We start from the raw sequence: 22,585 nt of genomic DNA on the forward strand, positions 1-22,585 counted from the left end.
TTGAGAGTTGCCATTTGAAACTCAAGAGCACCCATCATGGTATTTAAAATTCCTAAACCCGAATTCAGTGGTTAAAAAAGCCAAAGGACTAAATGAATTTACGTAAATTCAAACCAAGTATTTTAAGCCATACTAGCTAAGGCTCCGTTTCTTCTTTTCCTTCTAATTTCTTAAAGGACAAGACCTTTTCTAGGTGATAAGATCGGGTGGAAATTTTTTCCCAGTGGAAAAATTTATTGACACATTCTTACTGATTGTCACATCTCTTCATAAAACCTGAGAGTTTCAGCTTCAAGAAACAACCCATCCACTAGAAAGAAAAAAAAAATTATTTTTAAAGAATAAAACACTCTATTAACAGATACTTTAAAACATGATTTATTGCACACACATAACAACAACAATAACTTAAAATATCAAATCCTTGGAATAAAGCACTGCCAATCCCATCTCCCTTAAGCACCAGCTGTTCTGTTTCTGCTGTCGTCCTTGGCCCTGGTCTGTATTAGCAGATAATTCTAAAAGAGGCTGGAGAATCGAGAGAGAAACCTCAGAGGCATCTCGGTTATTTGGGCAAGGACTGTGTTTTTAGAATATCCTACTTTGTGCTGTACAATTCGTAGCTGCTCCTTCTCAAGTCTTTTCAAATAGCAACCAACTCAGGGTGTCTCTTTGACTTGCTCTGTTACCAGTGAGTTTATAAAAAGAAAAAGACGGTCAATAGAGTAGCTCACGTTTGCTGCCACCTCTGCTCAGTTACCGGTCCTGTTTAAGGCAAACTGCCGTCATCCAAGAGATGCCCAGGTGTCGGGGACCACAGGTGAGCCGTAAATAATCCAGTCCGTGGCTGTAGATCACCTCTGGCTGGACAGCCACGCCACCTTCACGGCCGCCCAGCTGGTAGACACGGCCGCCTTTGCAAACAGGTGGCCTGCAGGGGCGGTGGCTGGTCTCCGCCGCAGCCTTGGAGGACCAGCCTGATTCCAGCCTCAGACAACCCACCCACCCAGTGCTCGGCCAGGCCCCAGCCACAGACCTTCGCGTTAAACAGGTTCTGACACTAAAAATCAAGGTCTGTCGGCTGTTGTCATAGGAATGCAATATCCTCCGGAGGTCTCCTTATTAAAAAACCACATCTTGCGGCTGCCCAGGCTGGATCTCTATTTCATTTGTATTGATCACGGGGAAATGTCTCATTCCCTGGCTGACAAATGCAGCCAGTAGGGAGGGAGTCCGTGTTTGGTGGAAAACATTTATTTTCACAGTAATCTGGGGGATCCTGAGGCCAGAGCTATGAGGGGGGGTGTGTGGGTGTGGGTGGGTGTGTGTGTGTGTGTGTGTGTGTGTGTGTGTGTGTGTGTGTGTGGGGTCATCTCTAGTTAGGTGTGGGATTACAAATGTAGTGATAACAGGGGCTTCAGAAATTAGCCAGGGTGACCACTTCATTTTAAAGACTTTAGGGACGGGGCCTGACTCCCCCTCTTCCCAGGTAGTAGCACTTCTAGGAGTCTGCCCTATAGATGGTACCTGCCATTGTGTGAAGGGATATTCAACACAGCACTGCTTGTAGGTGCCAAGGTGGGGAAACCACCTCCACATCCATTACTGGAGATTGGGTTTTAAAAAAATGTATGATATTAGGCAGAACCACGTTTAGCTGCCATTTCTGCTGGTCAAAAATGGTTGAATATTGATACTCTCATATGGGTCCATCTACCACCTCTACCGAATAGAATGGTGAGCACTTTTTAAAAAATTTTTATTTTTTATTGAAGTATAGTTAGTTTACAATGTTAGTTTCAGGTGCACAGCAAAGTAATTCTGTTATACATATATGTGTGTGTGTGTGTATTCTTTTCAGATTCTTGTCCACTATAGGCTATTACAAGATACTGAATATAGTTCTCTGTGCTATAACATGCAGTCTAAAAGGGATAAGATGGAGGACCCTCCAAGATGTATTAGAAAATGGAAAAAAGCAAGCTGCAGAATTGTGTACTGGTATGCTCCATATGTTTTTTTTTTTTTTTGAAAGGAAAATATATCCATAACTGTTGGAATAAGCCTCGACTCTGGAAGGAAACACTAGAAATGGTTCAAAGTGACTGCTTTGGGGGCGGGACCAAGGAAGGGTGAGAGCTAGGTTGACTTTCCTCTTTATAGCTTCTCTACTTTCCTAATTTTGTACGTGTGTGTAGGGTGAATACAAAATCATTAAAATTTGAAACAAAGATCAGAATGTCAGGGAAGCCATCATTATATTAGAGGTTAAGTGCTCAGACTGTGGTCTGGGAATTCTGGGCTTCAAGCTGCTTGTCTCACTGAAGAGCCTCAGTTTCCTTATCTGTCGAGTGGGGGTAATAACAGTATTTACTTCACAAAGGGGAACTGAAGATTTCCTTGAGATGTGAAAGGGACAGGGTCGGCCCAGCGGCACAGGGAATTCAGTAAATGTTAGATGTTATTATAGATGATACACAAATCAACACACAAATCGTTACAATGTCTTACTTGGCATTTCTTGAAAGAGAATTTTTAACTTGTCATGTGTGTTTGGAGTCGGGAACTGAGACCCCCAAATATTACGTGGAACTCTGTCTAGGGGTCCACTTCACTGATGCTGAGTGTGCAGGGTGGGTCTGGTGCTTTTTCTTTTTTTCTGAACCTGTAAATGGTCTTCCGCATCTCTGTGTACACAGGCAGGTGAACTAATAGAATTAGGCTTATTGGTTTAATTCCTCTGGGTCCTCTTGGCAAGGGGAGAGCAGCTGGATGAATATTTTAATTAAGCTCTGACACCCAGAAGTCAAAGTCCCCGAGCGGTCCCCAGTGGGCAAGGTCTTGCAGTTTGGGGTTTAATCAAGTTTGGTTTCAGAGTTCAAATTTCTTCCTGGACAGAAATGTGTCATTAGGCGTCCAAGATTTCGACTGGAAAAAAAATACAACTTGACTGTATTTTCTCTAGAGAATGACACTGTGATTCGATTAGCTCCTTTTCCTTGACATTTTGCCCACTTTATTAACTTCTGCTTTGCTTTTAAGCAGGCAACTACTGTTTTACTTCCCTGAAGAAGCTCATAATATTATAATTCAAGTGTCAGGACAGATTAGGTTAAATGAACTGTGTAATTCCCAAAGGAAAACAAACTTCAAAACGGACGCGGTTCGCCTTGTAACATGTCATGGATTGCATTAGCGTTGAACGGGCGATTCCATCACCCAAATGTGCTAAAGTTGGCTCAAATGTTCCCCACTCTGCAAGGTGAGAAATTACTTAGCTAACAAAACATTTCGTTTTCCTCTCTTTGCATTCTTTCTTTATGAGATCCTGAATGTGACATTTTCACCAAAAAATCTCTGCGCTTATTTGTGAAAAATGTATATTAAAACCAAAACCCATCAAATGGAAAGAAATCACAGATGGTTTTATTCACAAGCAGTAGAATTAATGGCCTCTCTTCTCTTTATAAATATTAGAAGCAGATGAGTTCATTACGATTTCACCCTAATAAAGAAAACCTGCTTGATTTTGACAAGACATTGACTTATCTAAAACATCTCCTAAATAACAAAGCTACTTCCCGCCCGTAAAACACCAGCTCGCAAACACCAGCTTTACCTGGACTGCTTCTAAATTAATGAAAAACACTCGAATCCAAAGAGCACAGAAGAAGGGATTGGGGGGGGGGGGTGCGGGTGGGGGGAGTGGTGGTGCGTGGAGAGATGGAATTCAAGGGATTTTTTTTTTTTCGGGAAAATGTGACTGATTTTTGCAAAGAGCGAGTTTTGAAATGTTTACTCTGTGGTGGTTTGAAATTTTTACATCTTTCAACAAAGCGCGGGCGGAGAAGTGAAACCATCTGAAAGGGCTTTTGAAAAGAGCGACTCAGCACAAGTTGGAGGAGGCTGCGGTTCCTTTATCTTGGGCGATCTGTGCCCATCCTGCGGGAGGCGGGAGGGAGGACCAGCCCTTTACCCCCTCCTCTCTGTGCCTCCCTGCTCCCGGCTCCTAGGCACAGCTTCAAAGCACTGTTGGCGGAGCGTCCGGGGAGGGAATCGGGAATCGGACACCTCGCTCCGGGAAGCCGGGCGGCCTGCCGGCGCGGTCCTCTTCCCCAGCTCGGCTCTGCCTGATGTGGTCATCTTGTTAGTCATGGCAAGCCCGGGGTCCCTCTGTTTGTGCCGCTTTCAGCACTTATTAAGCAAGAAGTGGGAGGCTTTACACGAAACTGCAAAAGATATTTTTTTTCCTCCCCAGGGCCAGGGCCGTCGGGGCCACTGCTTATCCATCGTTGCAAAGATCTCTCCGAGGCATGGAGCGGAGGCAGCCCTGCCCAGAGGGGTTGGAAAATGAGCGGCACATGGGGCCCTCAGTCCCAGGACCTTCTTGGCTCGGCTCCCGGGGAAGGGCGTGGGCTTCTTGGTCTGGAAACCGCCCAGGGAAGGCCTCTGGGGAGGCAAAGGAGCACGGCTTCAGAAAAATGGTACATCTCTGTGGCTTTGGTGTCCAGGTCTGCCATTCTGGGCTCTCCACTCGGATTCCCCCATTTACCCTCAGCCCCAACTTTGGGGAGGGGGGAAGCTCACACCTCAGAGATCCAGACACCTGCCGCAGTGCTGGGGAGGGGATGCTAGTGAAGGTGGGAATGGTGTTTCTAAGCAGCTCTGGAAGGTGAGCAAATTCCGTTACCTCTGCATGGTCTCAGGAACCTGCATCCTTGCTCCTCTGTGTTCCCTTCCTCCAAGTGATGAGGGGCTGTGAACTCTCCGACCCGCCCAGGTGGAATTCTGAGATGGCCAGAAGTCCCTCCTTTGAGCCTCAGTTTCATGAGTATCAAACTGCTGGGGAGACTTTGAGGGTGGGGGTAGCAACAAGTTTGAGCCAAGAACCCATGATTGAAATTCTCCACCAATAAATTCCTCCCAGCTGAGCCCCAAGGGTCTGTAGTTGGTTCAGCAAGCTGGGGCGGCAGGAAGCGGGTGGGGGTCTGCCAACTTCAAACAGGACCTGGGGTGGCGGCGGGGGTAGGGGGGAGATGGTGTTGAGCAGGGAGGCCACCGACAGAGGGCTCAGAGCTAATTAAAGAGGCTGCGTGGGGCACCTATAAACTCGACCCTCTCCCTATTCAAGTGCCAGCCACTCAAGTGCTATGCAAGGATGTCCCCTCACTTAGGGTGAGCCTGGAAAGGGAACAGACTTGAGTAACACATAGGACAGACATTTGCAACCCCCTGGAAGACCCCGGCATGGGCTACTTTGCCTCCCCACCAAAAGCCTCTTTGGACATTGAAGATCTATTGTCTATCAGGCACTGGGCTGGGCCCAGCGTGTGTGCGTGCTAAGTTGCTTTAGTCGTGTCTTTGTGACCCCCTGGACTGTAGGGCTCCTCTGTCCATGGGATTCTCCAGGAAAAGAATACTGGAGTGAGTTGCCATGCCCTCCTCCAGGGGATCTTCCCAACTCAGGGATCGAACCTGCAGCTCTTCTATCTCTTGCGTCTCCTGCTTTGGCAGGCAGATTCTTTACCACTAGCACCACCTAGGAAGCCCAACTCTCCCATTTTACAGATGAGGAGAGTAAGGCTCCTAGAGGCAAAGGCTCAAGGCTCACCAGCTCAAGGATATTTGGCTGGCGGGTAGGAGAGACTGGGTTGGAGCCAGGATCCTCAGACTTATGACACTGGCTTGGGCCAGGGACCAGCAAAGGACAGGTCATTGCTGCTTACAGCCTGCCGTCACCTCGGCCCTGCCCCCTCACACTGTCCTTGACATTCAATCAGGTGCCGATGATGTCTGGCCCAGCAGTTAGGGCTGGGCCTCCCCAGCTTCCCCACGACAAATGGTTCTCATTTGAAAGGGAGGTTATAAAAACACATGCCCAAAGACACTGTCAGGGAACTGAGGATTAATCTCATTTCAGTCAAAGACCATTCCAAATATTTGGGGGTGGGTGGATGGGGGTGGGTAGCAGCCCTTGTCTGGGAAGGAAGTCAGGGCTTGAGGGTGCCCGTCAGGTCAGGGCCAGTGTGGAGGCATGTTGTGATGTGGACTGGGGAGGTCAGGGATCATCACCTACCTGGTGAGGCTGAGCCTGACCGGAGGCGTTGCTCTGCTGCACAAAGTCCCTGAGGCCGCTTTACAAGAGGAGGCCGGCTCCATCATGAGCGCTCACACTGCGTCTGGTATCTCGGTTATGTTTCAGGGAGATTTAAGTTGCCAAAAGAAAGGGAAGGATTAGATGCCGGAGACATTTTCATTTTCTGGATGGTGTTAGAGCTGCGTGTTTTTGCCTGGTGACTCAACCAGAGAGGGCCCTGAAGACCAACCAGGAAGACCCAGCCCTCTGCCCACATGCCTGTGTGGGCTGCACAGTGAGCCCCCTATCTGAGCCAGGGAAGTGAGGGACCATCAGCCATGCTCTAAGCCAGCAGCTCCCAAACTGGGGGACCTGGTTCCTAATAGCCAACCCTGTGGGGTTCTGGGGCTCTGGCATGAGCTGTGAACTCAGTGCCTCTGCAGAGCTTTCCTAACCACCCCAGTGGCTCCATTGCCCTAAAGCCCAGGGGGTGCCAAGTAGCCGCTGCAATCTGGCCTGTTCAGTGACCCTGGGAGGTAAAGACTTTTATTATCCCCATTTTGCAGCTGGGGAAACTGAGGCTCAGAAAGACGCAGGTGCCCGGACGATAGCGGCCATCTCCTTCAACTTTCTCAGCAACTTTCACAGTAGGGACTGTTGTCTTTCCCAATTTATGTGTGTGGAAGTCGAGGCTCAGAGTTTGGTCTCTAGGATGTGGTCCAAGCCACTGGAGGAGGGCGGAGCCGGAGGCTTTGGGTCCCTCCAGCTGATCCGGATTCCAAGCTTGGCGAGCGGGGTTGGTTACCCCCTCGCGGCGATCCAGAGCCCACGCTGGCCGCCCTCCGCAAACTGGCGGGGAGGGGCTGGGGTGGGACCTCCGAGGGGCGCGGAGGGGCTCGCGCGGCGGGCTGGCCTCCATCCAAACAAATGCCCGCAGTGCGGAGGCGATGGATTCGTTTTCCGAACCGTCAGAGGGGTTCTCGGAGCTCTGCTTTCTTTTCTGAACGGCGGGTGAGCCGCCAGCACGCAGAGCCGGGGCCCCCGCAGAGCCCAGCGAGGGCCGGCGCCAGACCGGACGCGGCAGAGCGCCCTCGCGTGGCCGGACTGGGGCGCGCGAGCCCACGTCCCAGGCTGCGGGCGGAGAGGGGCCTTGTGCTCTGGACGGGCCGTAAAGAGAGGTCTAGGATGCGATGAGCCCTGTTTTTACAGAGGGGGAAAAACAGGCAGGAGAAAGGGGCAAGAGACCTCCCAGGTTCCCCCGACTGGGAAATGGGATTCAAAGTGGGGGAGTGCCTCCCTGAGAAGGGCCTGCTCCCTGGAAGCAACCAAAGGCTGTTCCCGCCCCTTGGTGGGGTGGGGTACGGGCGGGGGCGGGAGTGGTGTTGGGGGGACACAGCAGCCCTCTACCTGAGCAGGAGGTGCTGATGGGTGAGGTGGTGCCGGAAACAAATTCCAAACACGGAGCTCTTGGAAATTTTCTGGCAAAACCCAGCCAGGGAACACTGATGGGGTACCCAGGCCCGGGGCCCCCACACTGGGTGGATAGGTTTGGGGTGAGCTGGGGTCTCCTAAGAGTGCCTCTCCTCCTTCCTGCCTACCCAAAATGGGCCTGCCTTGGCATCCTTGGAGCCCAGTGCCTTCTGTGGGTGGTAGCCAGCGCTAGGCCACACCATGGGCCAAGCATCTTAAGGGTCTCACTTCAGATCCTCCCCTGGAAAGCCCTGGTGATTGCTGGCTGTTTTCCCAGGGCCCCACCCTTGTGTCCAGGGCAGGTGCCAGAGCTGGGTGCTGAGCTGGGGCCATCAAACCTCAGGAGTCATCCTCAAACAGGACAGGACACCCGGAGCATGGAATCCCGGCTGCCTGCAGGCTCGGCGCAGGTTCTGGGAGTACTCTGGTTGGACGCCCTGAGCTCCCTCTGGTTGACCCATCCTTCTGCAGCCTGGTTTCTGCATAGGCACAGCCTATGAAGGCAGGGGCAGTCTGAGCCCACGGACTGTGCTGTAACACACAAAGCGGGTTGCTGTGGTCCTCTGTAAATGTGTGTGGGGGCTGTGTGACCAAATGCGAACCCCCCTCCATTTGTTTGCCCCTTACTTGGAACATCCTTCATCCCAGTCCATCCCCTTCAGAGCTCAGCACCCACCTTGTCTCTTCCAAAACCTTTCTTCTACCATCTTCCAAAACCTTTCTTCTACCATCTTCCAGGACTCCTCTCCAAGGGACGGGACTAGTGGGGAACAAAAGTCATTTTTAAAGGATTAGAGAGGATGGGCAAAGATTCTTAAGGTGCAGAAAGGAAAAGATTGATAATTGGACTATATTAATAACTTCAAAAGGAAAGTTATGACCAACCTAGATAGCATATTAAAAGCAGAGACATTACTTTGCCAACAAAGGTCCGTCTAGTCAAGGCTATGGTTTTTCCAGTGGTCATGTATGGATGTGAGAGTTGGACTGTGAAGAAGGCTGAGCGCCGAAGAATTGATGCTTTTGAACTGTGGTGTTGGAGAAGACTCTTGAGAGTCCCTTGAACTGCAAGGAGATCCAACCAGTCCATTCTAAAGGAGATCAGCCCTGGGTGTCCTTTGGAAGGAATGATGCTAAAGCTGAAATTCCAATACTTTGGCCACCTCATGCGAAGAGTTGACTCATTGGAAAAGACTGATGCTGGGAGGGATTGGGGGCAGGAGGAGAAGGAGACGACCGAGGATGAGATGGCTAGATGGCATCACCGACTCGATGGACATGAGTTTGAGTGAACTCCGGGAGTTGGTGATGGACAGGGAGGCCTGGCGTGCTGTGATTCATGGGGTCGCAAAGAGTCGGACATGACTAAGCGACTGAATTGAACTGAATAACTTCAAAAATTAAATATTAAGATTTTTTTTTTTTACTGAGGTTGCCATTGTTGTTCAGTCAGTCATGTCCGACTCTTTGTGACCCCATGGACTGCAGCACACCAGCTGCATGACCAGCTCCCAGAGCTTGCTCAAACTCATGTCCATCGAGTCAGTGATGCCATCCAACCATCTCATCCTCTGTCATCCCCTTCTCCTCCCATCTTCAATCTTTCCCAGCATCAGCGTCTTTTCGAATGAATCAGCTTTTCGCATCAGGTGGCCAAAGTGTCAGAGTTTCCTTTATGATTGACTGGTTTGATCTTGTTGCAGTCCAAGGGACTCTCAAGAGTCTTCTCCAACACCACAGTTCAAAAGCATCCATTCTTCAGCACTCAGCCGTCTTTATGGTCCAACTCTCACATCCATACATGACTACTGGGAAAACTATAGCTTTGTCTATATGGACCTTTGTCGGCAAAGTAACGTATTTGCTTTTTAATATGCTATCTAGGTTTGTCATAGCTTTTCTTCCAAGGAGCAAGTGTCTTTTAATTTTATGGCTGCAGTCACTGTCTGCAGTGATTTTGGAGCCCAAGAAAATAAAACCTGTCACTGTTTTCATTTCTTCCCCATCTATCTGTCATGAAGTGATGGGACTGGATGCCATGATCTTAGTTTTTTGAATGTTGAGTTTTAAGGCAGCTTTTTCACTCTCCTCTTTCACCTTCATCAGGGGTGGTGTCACTTGCATATCTGAGGTTATTGATATTTCTCCTTGAAACCTTGATTCCAGCTTGTGCTTCATCTAGTCTGGCATTTTGCATGATGTACTCTGCATATGATAAATAAGCAGGGTGACAATATACAGCCTTAATACACACCTTTCCTAGTTTTGAACCTGTCCGTTGTTTCATGTCCAGTTCTAACTGTTGCTTCTTGATCTGCATACAGGTTTCGCAGGAGGCAGGTGAGGTGGTCTACTCTTTCTATCTCTTGAATTTTTCAGTTTGTTGTGATCCACATAGTCAAAGGCTTTAGCATAGTCAATGAAGCAGAAGTAGATGTTTTTCTGGAATTCTCTTGCTTTCTCTGATCCAACAGATGTTGGCAATTTGATCCCTGGTTCCTCTGCCTTTTCTACATCCACCTTGTACATCTGGAAGTTCTTGGTTCATATACTATTGAAGCCTAGGTTGAAGGATTTTGACTATTACCTTGCTAGCATGTGAAATGAGGGCAATTTTGTGGTAGTTTCAACATTCTTTGGCATTACCTTTCTTTGGGATTGGAATGAAAACTGACCTTTTCCAGTCCTGCGGCCATTGCTGAGTTTTCCAAATTTGCTGGCATGTTGAGTGCAGCATTTTAACAGCATCATCTTTTAGTATTTGAAATAGCTCAGCTGGAATTCCATCACCCCCACTAGCTTTGTTCATAGTGATGCTTCCTAAGGCCCACTTGACTTAACACTCCAAGATGTCTGGCTCTAAGTGAGTGATCACACCATTGTGGTTATCTGGATTATTAAGATCTTTTTTGTAAAGTTCTTGTATATATTCTTGCCACCTCTTCTTAATATCTTCTGCTTCGGTTAGGTCCATGCTGTTTCTGTCCTTTATTCTGCCCATCTTTGCATGAAGTGTTCCATTGGTATCTCTAATTTTTTAAAGAGATCTCTATTTCCTTTCTATTCCTTTGCATTGTCCACTTAGGAAGGCTTTCTTATCTCTCTTTGCTATTCTTGGGAACTCTGCATTTGGATAGGTATATCTTTCCTTTTCTCCTTTGGCTTTTGCTTCTCTTCTTTTCTCATCTATTTGTAAGGCCTCCTCAGATATCCATTTTTCCTTTTTGCATTTCTTTTTCTTGGGGTTGGTTTTGATCACCACCTCCTATACAATGTCACGAACCTCTATCCATAGTTCTTCAGGCACTTTATCAGACCTAATCCCTTGAATCTGTTTGTCACTTCCACTGTGCCGTAATAAGGGATTTGATTTAGGTCATACCTGAATGGCCCGGTGGTTTTCCCTACATTCTTCAACTTAAGTCTGAATTTTGATCTGAGCCACAGTCAGCTCCCAGTCTTGTTTTTGCAGACTGTATAGAGCTTCTCCATCTTCAGCTGCAAAGAATAAAATCAATCTGATTTCAGTAATTGACATATATTCATTTCAGGTGTATAACATGACAATTCAATATTTGTATATGTTGCAAAATGGCCATAACAAATCTGTTTAACATCTGTTATTATATATCCTATGGTGCATGCATGCTCAGTCACATCTAACTCTTTGCTGCCCCATGGACTGTAGCCCACCAGGCTCCTCTGTCCCTGGAATTTTTCGGGCAAGAGTACTGGAATGCGTTGCCATTTCCTCCTCCAGGGGATCTTCCCAAATCTGGGATCAAGCCCGCGTCTCCTGTGCCTCCTGCTTTGCAGACAGATTCTTCACCACTGTGCCACCTGGAAAGTCATCTGTCATCATACAGAGTTGAACGTTTTTTTCTCATAGTGAGAACTTTTATGATCTACTCTTCTAACACCTTTCAGATGTGCAAAGCAATAGTAATAACTGCAGTTACCATGTTGTTATAGATATCCCTAGAACTTATAACTGGAAGTATGTGTCTCTTGACTCCCTTCACCCATTTTGCCCATCCCCACCCCTATCTCTGGCAATTACCATTCTCTATAATATGCACTAGGTTCATTGTGGTGGTGGTGGTGGTGTTTATTTACTTATTTATCAATAATACACTGCCAAGTGCTTACAAATCAGAGAACATACTCAAAAAATTAGCTCTGCATCCCCATTTTATTTATTTTTAAAATTAATTAATTGACTTTTTGGCTGGTGGGTCTTCAGGGCTCCACACAGGCTTCCATTAGTGGTGAGCGGGGCTGCTCTTCACTGCTGTGCATGGGCTTCTCGTCTTGGTGGCTTCCCTTGCTGCGGAGCACAGGCTCTGGACACACAGGCTTCAGGAGGGGAGTGTGTGGGCTTGGTGGCTCTGTGGCATATGGGACCTTCCTGGACCAGGGATTGAACTGGTGTCCCTTGCCTTTCAAGGCAGTTTCTTAACCACTGGCCCACCAGGGAAGCCCTCTGTGTTCCTATTTAAAATCCACCTTTTATCAGTTTATGTCCTTGGGCAATCACGTTAACCTGTTTGAAGACTTGGTTTCTTCATCTGTAAAATGATGATGATGGCTGCCCTTTTTATCTTTTTTTTTAGAGAGGGTGTGGAGAAAAGGGAACCCTCCTACACTGTTGGTGGGAATGCAAACTAGTACAGCCACTATGGAGAACAGTGTGGAGATTCCTTAAAAAATTGCAAATAGAACTACCTTATGACCCAGCAATCCCACTGCTGGGCATACACACTGAGGAAACCAGAATTGAAAGAGACACATGTACCCCAATGTACATCGCAGCACTGTTTATAATAGCCAGGACATGGAAACAACCTAGATGTCCATCAGCAGATGAATGGATAAGAAAGCTGTGGTACATATACACAATGGAGTATTATTCAGCCGTAAAAAAGAATTCATTTGAATCAGTTCTGATGAGATGGATGAAACTGGAGCCGATTATACAGAGTGAAGTAAGCCAGAAAGAAAAACACCAATACAGTATACTAACACATATATATGGAATTTAGGAAGATGGCCATGACGACCCTGTATGCAAGACAGGGAAAGAGACACAGATGTGTATAACGGACTTTTGGACTCAGAGGGAGAGGGAGAGGGTGGGATGATTTGGGAGAATGACATTCTAACATGTATACTGTCATGTAAGAATTGAATCGCCAGTCTATGTCTGACGCAGGATGCAGCATGCTTGAGGCTGGTGCATGGGGATGACCCAGAGAGATGTTATGGGGAGGGAGGTGGGAGGGGGGTTCATGTTTGGGAATGCATGTAAGAATTAAAGATTTTAAAATTTAAAAAATAAAAAACTAAAAAAAAAATGAAGTATAGTGGGTTTACAACATTACATTAGTTTCAGGTGTATAACAGCAATTCAGTGTTTTTACAGATTATTCTCAGTTAACATTATTACAATATAATGGCAGAATGTCCCTGTACTGTATATCCTTGTTGCTTATTTATTTTATCCAAAGTAGTTTGTGTCTCTTAATCCCATAACCTTATCTCACCCCTCTCCATTTCCTTCTCCACACTGGTAACACTAGTTTGTTCACTATAAGTCTGTTTCTGTTTTGGTATATCCATTTCTTTGCTTTATTTTTTTAGATTACACATACAAATGATAACGTAGAGTATCTGTATTTCTTATCTGATTTATTCCACTAAGCATGATACTCTTTAGGTCCATCCATATTGTAGCAAATGGCAGACTTTCATTCTTTTTAATGGCAGAGTAATATTCCTCTATATATGTCTGTACACACACACTACAGCTTCTTTATCCATTCATCAGTTGTAGGGCACTTAGGTTGCTTCCATATCTTGGCTATGATAAATATTGCTGCTATAAACACTGGGATGAAATTATCTTTTTGAATTAGGTTTTTCATTTTCTTCTGGTAAATACCCAGCAGTGGAATAGCTGGATCATATGGCAGCTCTATTTTTTAGTTTTCAAAGGAAACTTTATACTGGTTTCCATAGTGGCTGCATCAGTCTATAATCCCACCCACAGTGGGATTTCTCCACATCCTCAGCAACATTTGTTGTTTGTAGACTTTTTTGATGATAGCCATTTTGACAGGTGTGAGGTGACATCTCGTGGTTTTGACTTGCATTTCCTTCATGATTATGATGTTGCTCAACATCGTGTCTATTGGCCATGTGGATGTCTTCTTTGGAAAAAATTTCAGGTCTTCTGCCCATTTTTTGATTGGGTTGTTTGGTTTTTGCTATTAAGTTGTCTGAATGGTTCATGTATGTTGGATATTAATCCCTTGTCATTCATATCATTTGCAAATATTTTCTCCCATTCTGCAGATTGCCTTTTCATTTTGTTGATGGTTTTATTTGCTGTGCAAAAGCTTTTCAGTTTAATTAGGTCCTATTTGTTTGTTTTTGCTTTTTTTTTTACCTTAGATCAAAAAAATATTGCTATGATTTATGTCAAAGAATGTTCTGCCTAGGTTCTCTTTTAGGAGTTTTATGGTTTCAGGTCTTACTTTTAGATCTCATTTATTTTGAGTTTACTTTTGTATATGATATGAGGAAATACTCTAATTTCATTCTTTTACATGTAGCTGTCCAGTTTTCTCAGCAACACTTACTGAAGAGACTGTCTTTTCTCCATTGTATATTCTTATCTCCTTTGTTGTAGGTTAATTGACCATAAGTGTGTGGGTTTATTAATGGGCTGTCTCTTCCATGGATCTATGTGTCTGTTTTTGTGCCAATTCCATACTGATTTGGTTAATAAAACTTTAAAATATATCGATAGTCTGACATCAGGGAGCATGATGCCTCCAGCTTTGTTCTTTTTCTCTCAAGGATGCTTTGGCTATTTGCTATCTTTTGTGGTTCCATACAAATTTTAGGATTATTCTCTTGCTGTGAAACTGCCTTTGGAATTTTGATAGGGATTGTATTGAATCTGTAGATTGCTTTAGAGAATACGGGCATTTTAGGACTATCAATCCTATTAATTCATGAGTATGGGGTATCTTTCCATTTATTTGTGTCTTCAACTTCTTTTTCCTGTGTCTTGCAGTTTTCAATATACAGTCCTTTCACCTCCTTGGTTAAAATGTATTCCTAGATGTTTTATTGTCTTTGATGTAATTATAGGCTGAACTGCTTTCTTAATTTCCCTTTCTGATAATTAATTATTAGTGTACTGAAACACAACTGATTTTTGTATCCTGCAACTATGATCTGGGCATAAGAAGGTTTAAAAACTCTTCAGTTGATTCTAATGAGCAATCAAGGTTGCAAACCCTCAAGCTCCCTCCAGAGAAGAATAAGAGGGTTATAGAGGGATTGATGTACCTTGGGGGTTCCAGCCTGTGCCAACTTCTGCCTGTGTGTCCTCCCCCATCAGGCGGTTCAGATCTTCAGTGTCTAAGACCTACGCCCCCGAAGCACCTTTCCTGAGATCTGTGTCTCTAGTTGCATTCACCTGGGCCAAGGTGTGGGGAGAAGAGAGGCGTCTAGCCCAGCTGTTGTTTTGGTAAAAGCATGAAATAGTGAAGGGATAGTAAAAGGATGGCAGTGACCCAGCCAGGGCAATGTGGGAGGGGGAGACAGATGAACAAGCAAAGCCAGAAAACCGCCTCCCTGCACATCTCGCATCTGCAGCACTGGCTGTCTTCCCCTCTGGCCTGGTGTTCACCAAGCCCCTCCTAGTTTCAGTGCTGGGCCCTGTGATCCACCAGTCTCCCCGTCTCTTTCTCTGACACCCTCCCGAGTTGGGCTCAAGGGAGAGAAGCAGCAGCCCATGGCAGTCCACATTCCTGCCCCAACCCCACCACCATTATTGATCGTGTTAGGCACTGTAGCTTCAGAAACGAGCCAGATGAGGGCCCAGCTCTCACCCTTGTCTCTGCTGTCTTTGAAGCCAGCATAGACTTGCCTGTGGAAGCCCAGTGCTGTTCATCATGGTCCCTGGGGTGGTCACAAGCCTCCCAGCAAGTGGCACTGGGGCCCATTCTTCTTGGGTTCCTCAGGAATTGAGTTCAGTCCACCTGTCTCTGCACCCACTTCAGGAAACTCATTCAAAGAGCATTTGCTCATGCCTGCTATTCCTCTGGGCTTATACTAGGTGCCCTGAGTATATGTGTGCCTGGGGAGGAAGTGTAATAAATGAGACATATACCCCTTCCTCCAGGAGGAGATAACCCAATAAGAGGATCAAATGGCTCCAATACCACCAATGGATCAATGGCTTTTAAAGGAAAGGTGTTCAGTGGTTTGAAGGGGGTCAAGAAAGGACATCACAGAGGAGATATATGAACAAGTCTTGAAGGATGAACAGAGTTTACCAGGCAGAAGAAAATGTGGGAAAAGCATCTGGGCAGAGGGAATAGCATATGCAAAGGCAAGAAAGGAGAGCTTAGGTTTGAAGAAAGTGAAAGCAAAGTCGCGTCCGACTCTGCGACCCCATGGATTGTAGCCACAGAATTTTCCAGTCAAGAATACTGGAGTGGGTTGCCATTTCCTTCTGCAGGGGATCTTCCTGACTGAGGGATCAAACCTGGGTCTTCCACATTGCAGGCAGAGGCTTTACCTTTGAGCCACCAGGAAGGTTTGAGAAGCATGAATAATTCAGCAGGGGAATTAGTGGCAGGTGAGGCTGGGATGGGAGGTGGGAGCAGACCTAGAACAGTGGGGTACGGAGACCTGGGGGCTCAGATTTCATTCTCAGGGTGAGGGGTAAGGCACAGGAAGTGGAGGAGTACTATTGGATCTTGGCCGTGAGGACAATGGGAGAGATGGCAAGACGGGGGAGGCAGTGGGGGGAATAGTTAAGGGGTTGATGCTGTCATCCAGGCCAAAGGTGTTGAGGCTGGAACTTAAAAAGGAGCAGCCGTGGCGGATTCATGTTGATGTATGGCAAAACCAATACAATATTGTAAAGTAATTAGCCTCCAATGAAAATAAATAAATTCATATTAAAAAAATTTTTTTTAAAAGAAAGAACAGCAAGGAAAATAGGGGCTGAGTTTGAAAGCAAGTTTAGAGGCGAGAACTGCCCAGCTGGAAGTGGGGTGATCACAGGCAGCTCCATGTGGGGGCGTGGGTGGCTCTGGTGAGAGGTGGTAGGGCTGCTCCAGAGATGGGGATGTTAGCGGAGGGCAGGCAGTGTGGGGCCTGGGGGAAGGAGGCACACTCAGCTTGGGATGTGCTGAGATCGAGGTGAAATGTCCAAGTGGAGACTGTTGCTGGGGCCGTGTGGCTGGAGCTCAAGCAGACTGGCCCTGACAGACCTGAGCATAAAGACCCACCGGCTTGCAGCTGCCAGGAGCGGGCAGCAGCGAGGAGAGAGGTGGAGTGGGGCTCAGGGAGCATCCTGGGTTTTAGCAACAAGCCAGTTGGTGTGGGGAGTAGGACAGACATGGCTGGGATGTGTGTGTGTGTGGCGGGGGGGCAGGGGGGCGGGTGGAGTGGGATGGGCTAGACCATCAGCACCACAAGACAGGGAGGTCCATGGTGCCAGTCACTGCTGAGCCCGCAGTGCCCAGCTTGGGGCCTGCACGTGGATATATAACATAGCTTGGACAGCTGGTGGATGTGTGGCTGGATGAATGGTGCTCCCCCCACCTCACTGTCCTCCCCCCTTGTTCCTGAGTGGTGGAGGGCTCCACCATCACCCCGGGGAGGTGTCCCACTCCTCTGCCTACAGTCTTCCCCTCTCTGTAGCAGATGCTTCTCAAGGGTCTAAACCTACACCTGTTCCAGGCACTTTGGGGTCACACAGCCCCCCTCCCACCAGGGCCAGAGCAGCCAGGAGCAGAAGGGGTCAGCTGACCCAGGCAGCCAATCACAGTCTGTCCTGGGACTCTTGTCTCTGGGTCTGCTGAACTGAGAATGTGGAAACATGGAGGGCCGTGTGAGCATGCATGGGCCAAGTATGCTGGTGCAGAGAACAGGTGAGAGGGAGGGCCAGGGTGTGAGAGGATGAGAAGCAAGCAGGTGTCAAGACAGAGGGCAAAGAGGGGCCACCTGGCTCTGGCCCCTCAGAGGCTCAGCTGCGTCCTGCTTTGGGCTCCGAGTGTCTCCAGGTCTGGCCACAAAGCCCGCCTTGGTCCAGGCTGTCATGAGTGGACTTCAGTTTCTTGCTGCCCAGAGCCTTCTCCCAGGGTTCTCCAGGGTAGTGCTGGAGGCCCCTCCAGAAACAGGTTCTGTGTCCTGGGTGTCAAATCCACCACTTGACCTTCCTGGGTGATGCAGCCTCAGGAGGGGCCCAGCACATCTGGTGGGCGGCAACACAGAACCAGGCCCCAAAGATAGCTGGCAGGTCGCTGGGTCTCCGTGCTGACTGCCCGGCGAGCCCTCATTCCGTTCTCCCAGGGGAGGCCACCGAGGGAGGCACGGCCCCTTTAGACAGGCGTGGGGTGCTCCGAGCTGCGTGCTCAGGAAGCGGCAGCGCTGGAACGTGAGGTCAGCTCTCCGAACTCCATGCCGAGCGGCATTCACGGCTTTCTCACAGAGTTCTCTGCACTGTTCTCCCTCTCCCACTGTGGGAAAAAGACCTGAGGGGTGCCGGGCATGGGGGCCTGGGCTGGAGGTGCCGTTACCTTTTGGGGGATTTTCACGGTTCTAGTGAGATGACAGCTATGGGCCACCCAAGCCTAGTGTTAATAGGCCTGGAGGTGGAGCTGGCTCAGACTCAGGTGTCTGGCCCCAAAATGCACAAGTGAAAGTGTTAGTGGCTCAGTAGTGTCCGGCTCTTTGCGACACCATGAGCTGTAGCCCATCAGACTCCTCTATGGGATTTCCCAGGCAGGAACACTGGAGTGGGTTGCCATTCCCTTCTCAGGGGATCCTTCCTGACCCCAGGCATCGAGCTGCATTGCAGGCAGATTCTGAGCCACTAAGGTCACTTTATAAAGGAGGCAAAGAGCTCTGATGGTGTAACCTGACCAGTCGTGTCCCACAAGGAGCCTGTGCATGTCTGGGGCTGGCAGCCCCTCCCAGGCGTTTGGGGCAGCTTCTTGCCAGCAGGTGGGCGAGGGGACAGGACAAAACCAGTGGTGCTGAAGCTGTGTGGTTGTATGACCCCCGCTCCAGCAGCCAGACGGCCCCGCCCCAGCCCAGACACGGCTCGGGGCGAGCTGGAGATGAAAGCGCCCTCTGCATTCCTTGCTGGAGACCCATTAATACACAGGCACTTCACACGCTTTTATGGAAACTGGCATTTTTCTCCCGCCAGGAGCATTCCTGAAGGCTGCTGCTCCTCCAGGATCCTTCTGGCTTGTCACCAGGTCATCCAAACGGGGCAAGAAAACCCACCAGATCTTTCTAGAAGGCTGGAAGGCCAGGATGGTGCTGGCCCAGCCTGCATCCAGAATGAGCCGGAGGGACCCGTCTCCATGCCTCAGAGACAGCAGCGAGCCGGGAAAAGGTTAAAACAAACGTTTATTTAACAAATTATATTAAGAAGACAATCACACAGTGAAACTTCCCTTTGCCAAGTACTAGAGTCACCTCAAATAAATACACGCAGTACAACGTTGTTCCTAACCTAGTGCAGCCAGCCGCCCGCCCGGGCCCCGGTTCCTGGTGGTGACAGGCCTGGCTGGCAGGGTCCAACGGGTGAGGACAGCCAGCCGCCCCATGAGGGGCGGGCAGCTGCGGTGAGAACGGGTGCCCAGCCGCTCCAGGGCCCAGGGAGGTGAGCGCGGCTTTCATGCTCACCTGTAGGCTCACTCGCTGGCTGGCTCCAGGGAGCTGCGGGCTGGGCTCCCTGTGAACGGTGAGGGGCAGCCCGCAGCCCTGTGCTCGGTGAGACACCATCATGCCCGCAGGCCCGTTACTGCACCGGAGGCAGGTGCTCGTGACGGGACAGAGCGGGGCCTGGGCCGCCTGTGCCGCTCGCCGGCTTTGTGCCTGCAGACACGTCTCAACATCTTCATCTGGAACCAGCATCCACTTCTGGGTATTGGTGTTTTTTTGGGGGGGTGAAGCAGGTGGGAATGACAGAGGAAAATGTGCTTCAAGTGCCGGCCGCGTGCCCGGCAAGGAGCAGGCGCTTCGGACGTGTTGGTCCTCACCGCCTGCCCCCCGCCGTCCTGACCGTCCCTCCGAGAGGAGGTTGTGGCCACAGTCAGTTCCTGGATTCAGGGTGGGGGAAAAACCTTGTTATAAATTTGCAAGTGAACCTGGGGCCGGCTGCTTACTCCTTACCACCGTTGTGCCATTTCCAAGGCCTGTGGAGATAGGCTTAGAATTTTCGGGGGACGGAGGAGGTGGCAGCGGGGGATGCTGTGCTCTGGGGAGTCCTTCTGGGAAGGGTGGAGGTCACTGCCCTTCATGTTTCTGAGAGAAGCCCTGCCTCTCCGCCCCTTGTGGCCAGAGGGTTTGCGGAGAAAAGCACCGTCCCAGAAAGGAAGGGGGAAGAGGGGGCTCAGTTCCCGGTGGGCGAGCTTCACCTCCACACGGGCAGGCAGCCCCCCTGAGAAGGAAAGAGACAGAGGTCAGGAGCCGCCTAAGACCCACTGGGGACGCTGGCTTCTCCAACACCGTCGCTGCTCCGTTCTCTTTAGCTGCAGACACGGTGCCATCCAGTCACTGGTTAGACCCTGCGCTGAGGCTGCCTGCTGGGGGGTGGTGGGGGAGGCCTGGTCCTCTCCTGGCGGCCCTGGACCCTGCCTCTCTCGGCCTGGCCCGGGGGTGGGCTGGGGCTGGCGGGGGTGGCCTGGTGGAGGGGTGGAGGGGAGACCCTTTCCCCAACAGCCACCCTCATGGCCCTCTTGCTCCCGACAGGGACTCTCACGTGACCGTTTCTGGACCTCCTCGGGCCCATGGAGCCGAAGCGCTTGCTTCTCAGCAGAGGAAGGCTGCGGAAAGGCTGCAGGTGTTACCTGGTGGGACGACCCCATGGCCAGGGTGTGAGGACAGACTGAGGGACGGAGCCAACACGGCCGGACAGAGGTGAGCAATGGGGTCACCCCCGCTCTTGGTTTTGGACCAGCTCCACCATCCTGACAGCAGCAGCAGATGCAGGTTCTCTGGGCCCCTCGGGGCTCCCTACCCCGTGACTCCCAGGAACAACAGCTCACTTCAGTGGGCATGTCTGAGGCCAAGCCATCGGCTCAGTCCCGGGGGAGCACCCATCCCAAAAGGTCTGCCCGAGGAATTTCCACCCGTGCCTCCTGGGCCCTGGCGGGTTCCAGGGGAGGCCGGCCCTGCCAGGGACGTCCTCAGGTCTCGGGGGCAGTGGGGAGAGGTGGCACACAGGAATCAGGAGGTATTGGAAGGGCCAGCCACGGGGGAAGGCGGAGGGTCTGGAGATGGCGGAGCTGAGGCCGGCTGAGTGAGGTATGTCTTGCCCTGGCCCCGTGTCTCAGCCAGAGGCTGCCCCTCCTGACTGCACCCCAGCCACCCCGGTGTCATTCGAGGAACTGCAGGGGGCGGGGGCTCTGTTCCCAGCTGGGCAGGGCCTCTCCTGGGCTGCTTTCTTATGCCAGACACGTGTCAAAGCTCACATCCAATGCTCCAACTATCTGATGGCCCCTGCCCCCCACCTCCAAGGTGTGAGATACCAGGTTCTGGGAGTTTAGGACAGAGTCCCACGGCCAGACAAGGCAGCCACCGGCTGAGGACCAGGTCTCCCGGGAGGACAACGGCCCTGTTCCCACGGTGCCCATGTGGGGAGCTGGGCTGGGCGGCCAGCACTGTGGGGAATGATGGCATGGTCACTGGCCCTCGTGGCAGAAAGGTCAGTTCTGGCTTCAGTCTGGAGACTGCGTGTCCACGTCCTTGGCACCGGCTCACAGAGCTTCTTTACCCACGTGATGATGGTCGGGGTGCGGGGCCGGGCAGTTGGAGCTGTTGTTGGCACGTGAGCACTGTGGAGATGAGCCCTTTGTGGGGATGATGGTGAGGAGGCTGGGCAAGGGGACCTGGTGGCAAGTGGACCAGGTTCATGTCCACGCAGGCACCCAGCCACTTGGCCGCCTCACCCGCAGGCAAATCCTCTCTGGGCTGGTGGCTGCGGGATGGCCGGCCCCCGTCCTCAGGGCGTCCAGTGTGTGAACTGAGGGGTGAGTCAGAGGGGAGCCAGGCCCAGGCCCACTGGGGCACCACCGGCTGCGTCCTCCATGTTTCCTTAGGATCCCTGTGAAGTTCTCGGGCACTCGATGCCCCTGGCGTGAGAGACCTGTTCCATGGGGTGATCCATCAGTGCTGGGGCGGGGGGGGCGGGTGCCCTGTGCCAGGCCGCCAGCCCCTCAGGGTCTTCTGGGAGGAGGCGATGGCTTCATGGTGGCAGTCAGGAGGGCAGGGAGCCGGTGGCATCACTGGGTGGCCAGACAACTGTCCAGGGCCCTCAGACAGCTCCCGTGGTGGGTAGGGTTGGTCGGAGGACTAGTCATCACACAGATGCGGGAGGAGCCGCTGGTCACTACAGCACACACAGGTTAGTGGAGGTTAAGGAAGAGCATCCCCGGGGAGGCAGGGGGCATCACGTCGGGGAAACCGACGACTGATGACCGAGGAGGCAACAGCTCAGCTGCCCAGAGTCTCCCAGGAGCGCCGAGCAGGGCAGTGTGGATGGGCGGTGGGGGGGCCGGGCGAGGGGGCGCTCAGTAGTCCGGGCGCTGTGTCGTCTCCCCGCGGGCAGGCGGGCGGCCCCTCAGGACTGGGGGATCTGCTGGCATCGGGTGGGGCTGGGCGGGAGCCTGGCCGCGGCACTCTGCTCCGTGCGGAAGCTGTACTCGTACTGCGGGAGATCGGGGTCGGGGGGGGAGAGAAGCTCAGTCAGGGCAGGGGACACTGGAGAGAACCAGCCCACAGCCGTGGACAAGCCGGACGGAGGCCCTGAGGACACCGGCAGGCTGCCCTTGGCACGTGCACACGTGCCGCAGGCGTGGGCTGTGCACATGTAGACGTGAGAGCACGGGGGAGGGGCACGCCCCTAGTGCTGCGTGGTGGCGGGCTCGTCTGTGACGACTGGACCGTTGCGCACCCTTCCCCTGGTGATGTGCGCCCTCAGCAGCAGCAGCTCGC

General features: G+C 50.7%; 1 protein-coding gene across 4 annotated transcripts in view; it reads right to left on the reverse strand.

Annotated features, from left to right (window-relative positions):
* Window positions 1–8,222: 8,222 nt before the first annotated feature.
* MVB12B (multivesicular body subunit 12B) overlaps window positions 8,223–22,585 on the reverse strand; it is a 211,768-nt gene continuing 197,405 nt past the window's right edge. For 2 of the 4 annotated variants that reach the window (XM_069582392.1, XM_069582396.1), the window contains exon 10: window positions 18,977–22,298. In XM_069582392.1, coding sequence (XP_069438493.1) covers window positions 22,212–22,298 — 87 coding nt within the window. In that variant the 3' untranslated portion in view covers window positions 18,977–22,211. Of the gene's footprint in view, window positions 8,307–10,703; window positions 11,045–18,976; window positions 22,299–22,585 lie in introns of those variants that run through there. The other 2 variants (XR_011255491.1, XM_069582393.1) reach the window with 2 other exon arrangements.

The sequence above is a fragment of the Ovis canadensis genome, chromosome 3 (genome assembly GCF_042477335.2).
Source record: "Ovis canadensis isolate MfBH-ARS-UI-01 breed Bighorn chromosome 3, ARS-UI_OviCan_v2, whole genome shotgun sequence".
NCBI lineage: Eukaryota > Metazoa > Chordata > Mammalia > Artiodactyla > Bovidae > Ovis > Ovis canadensis.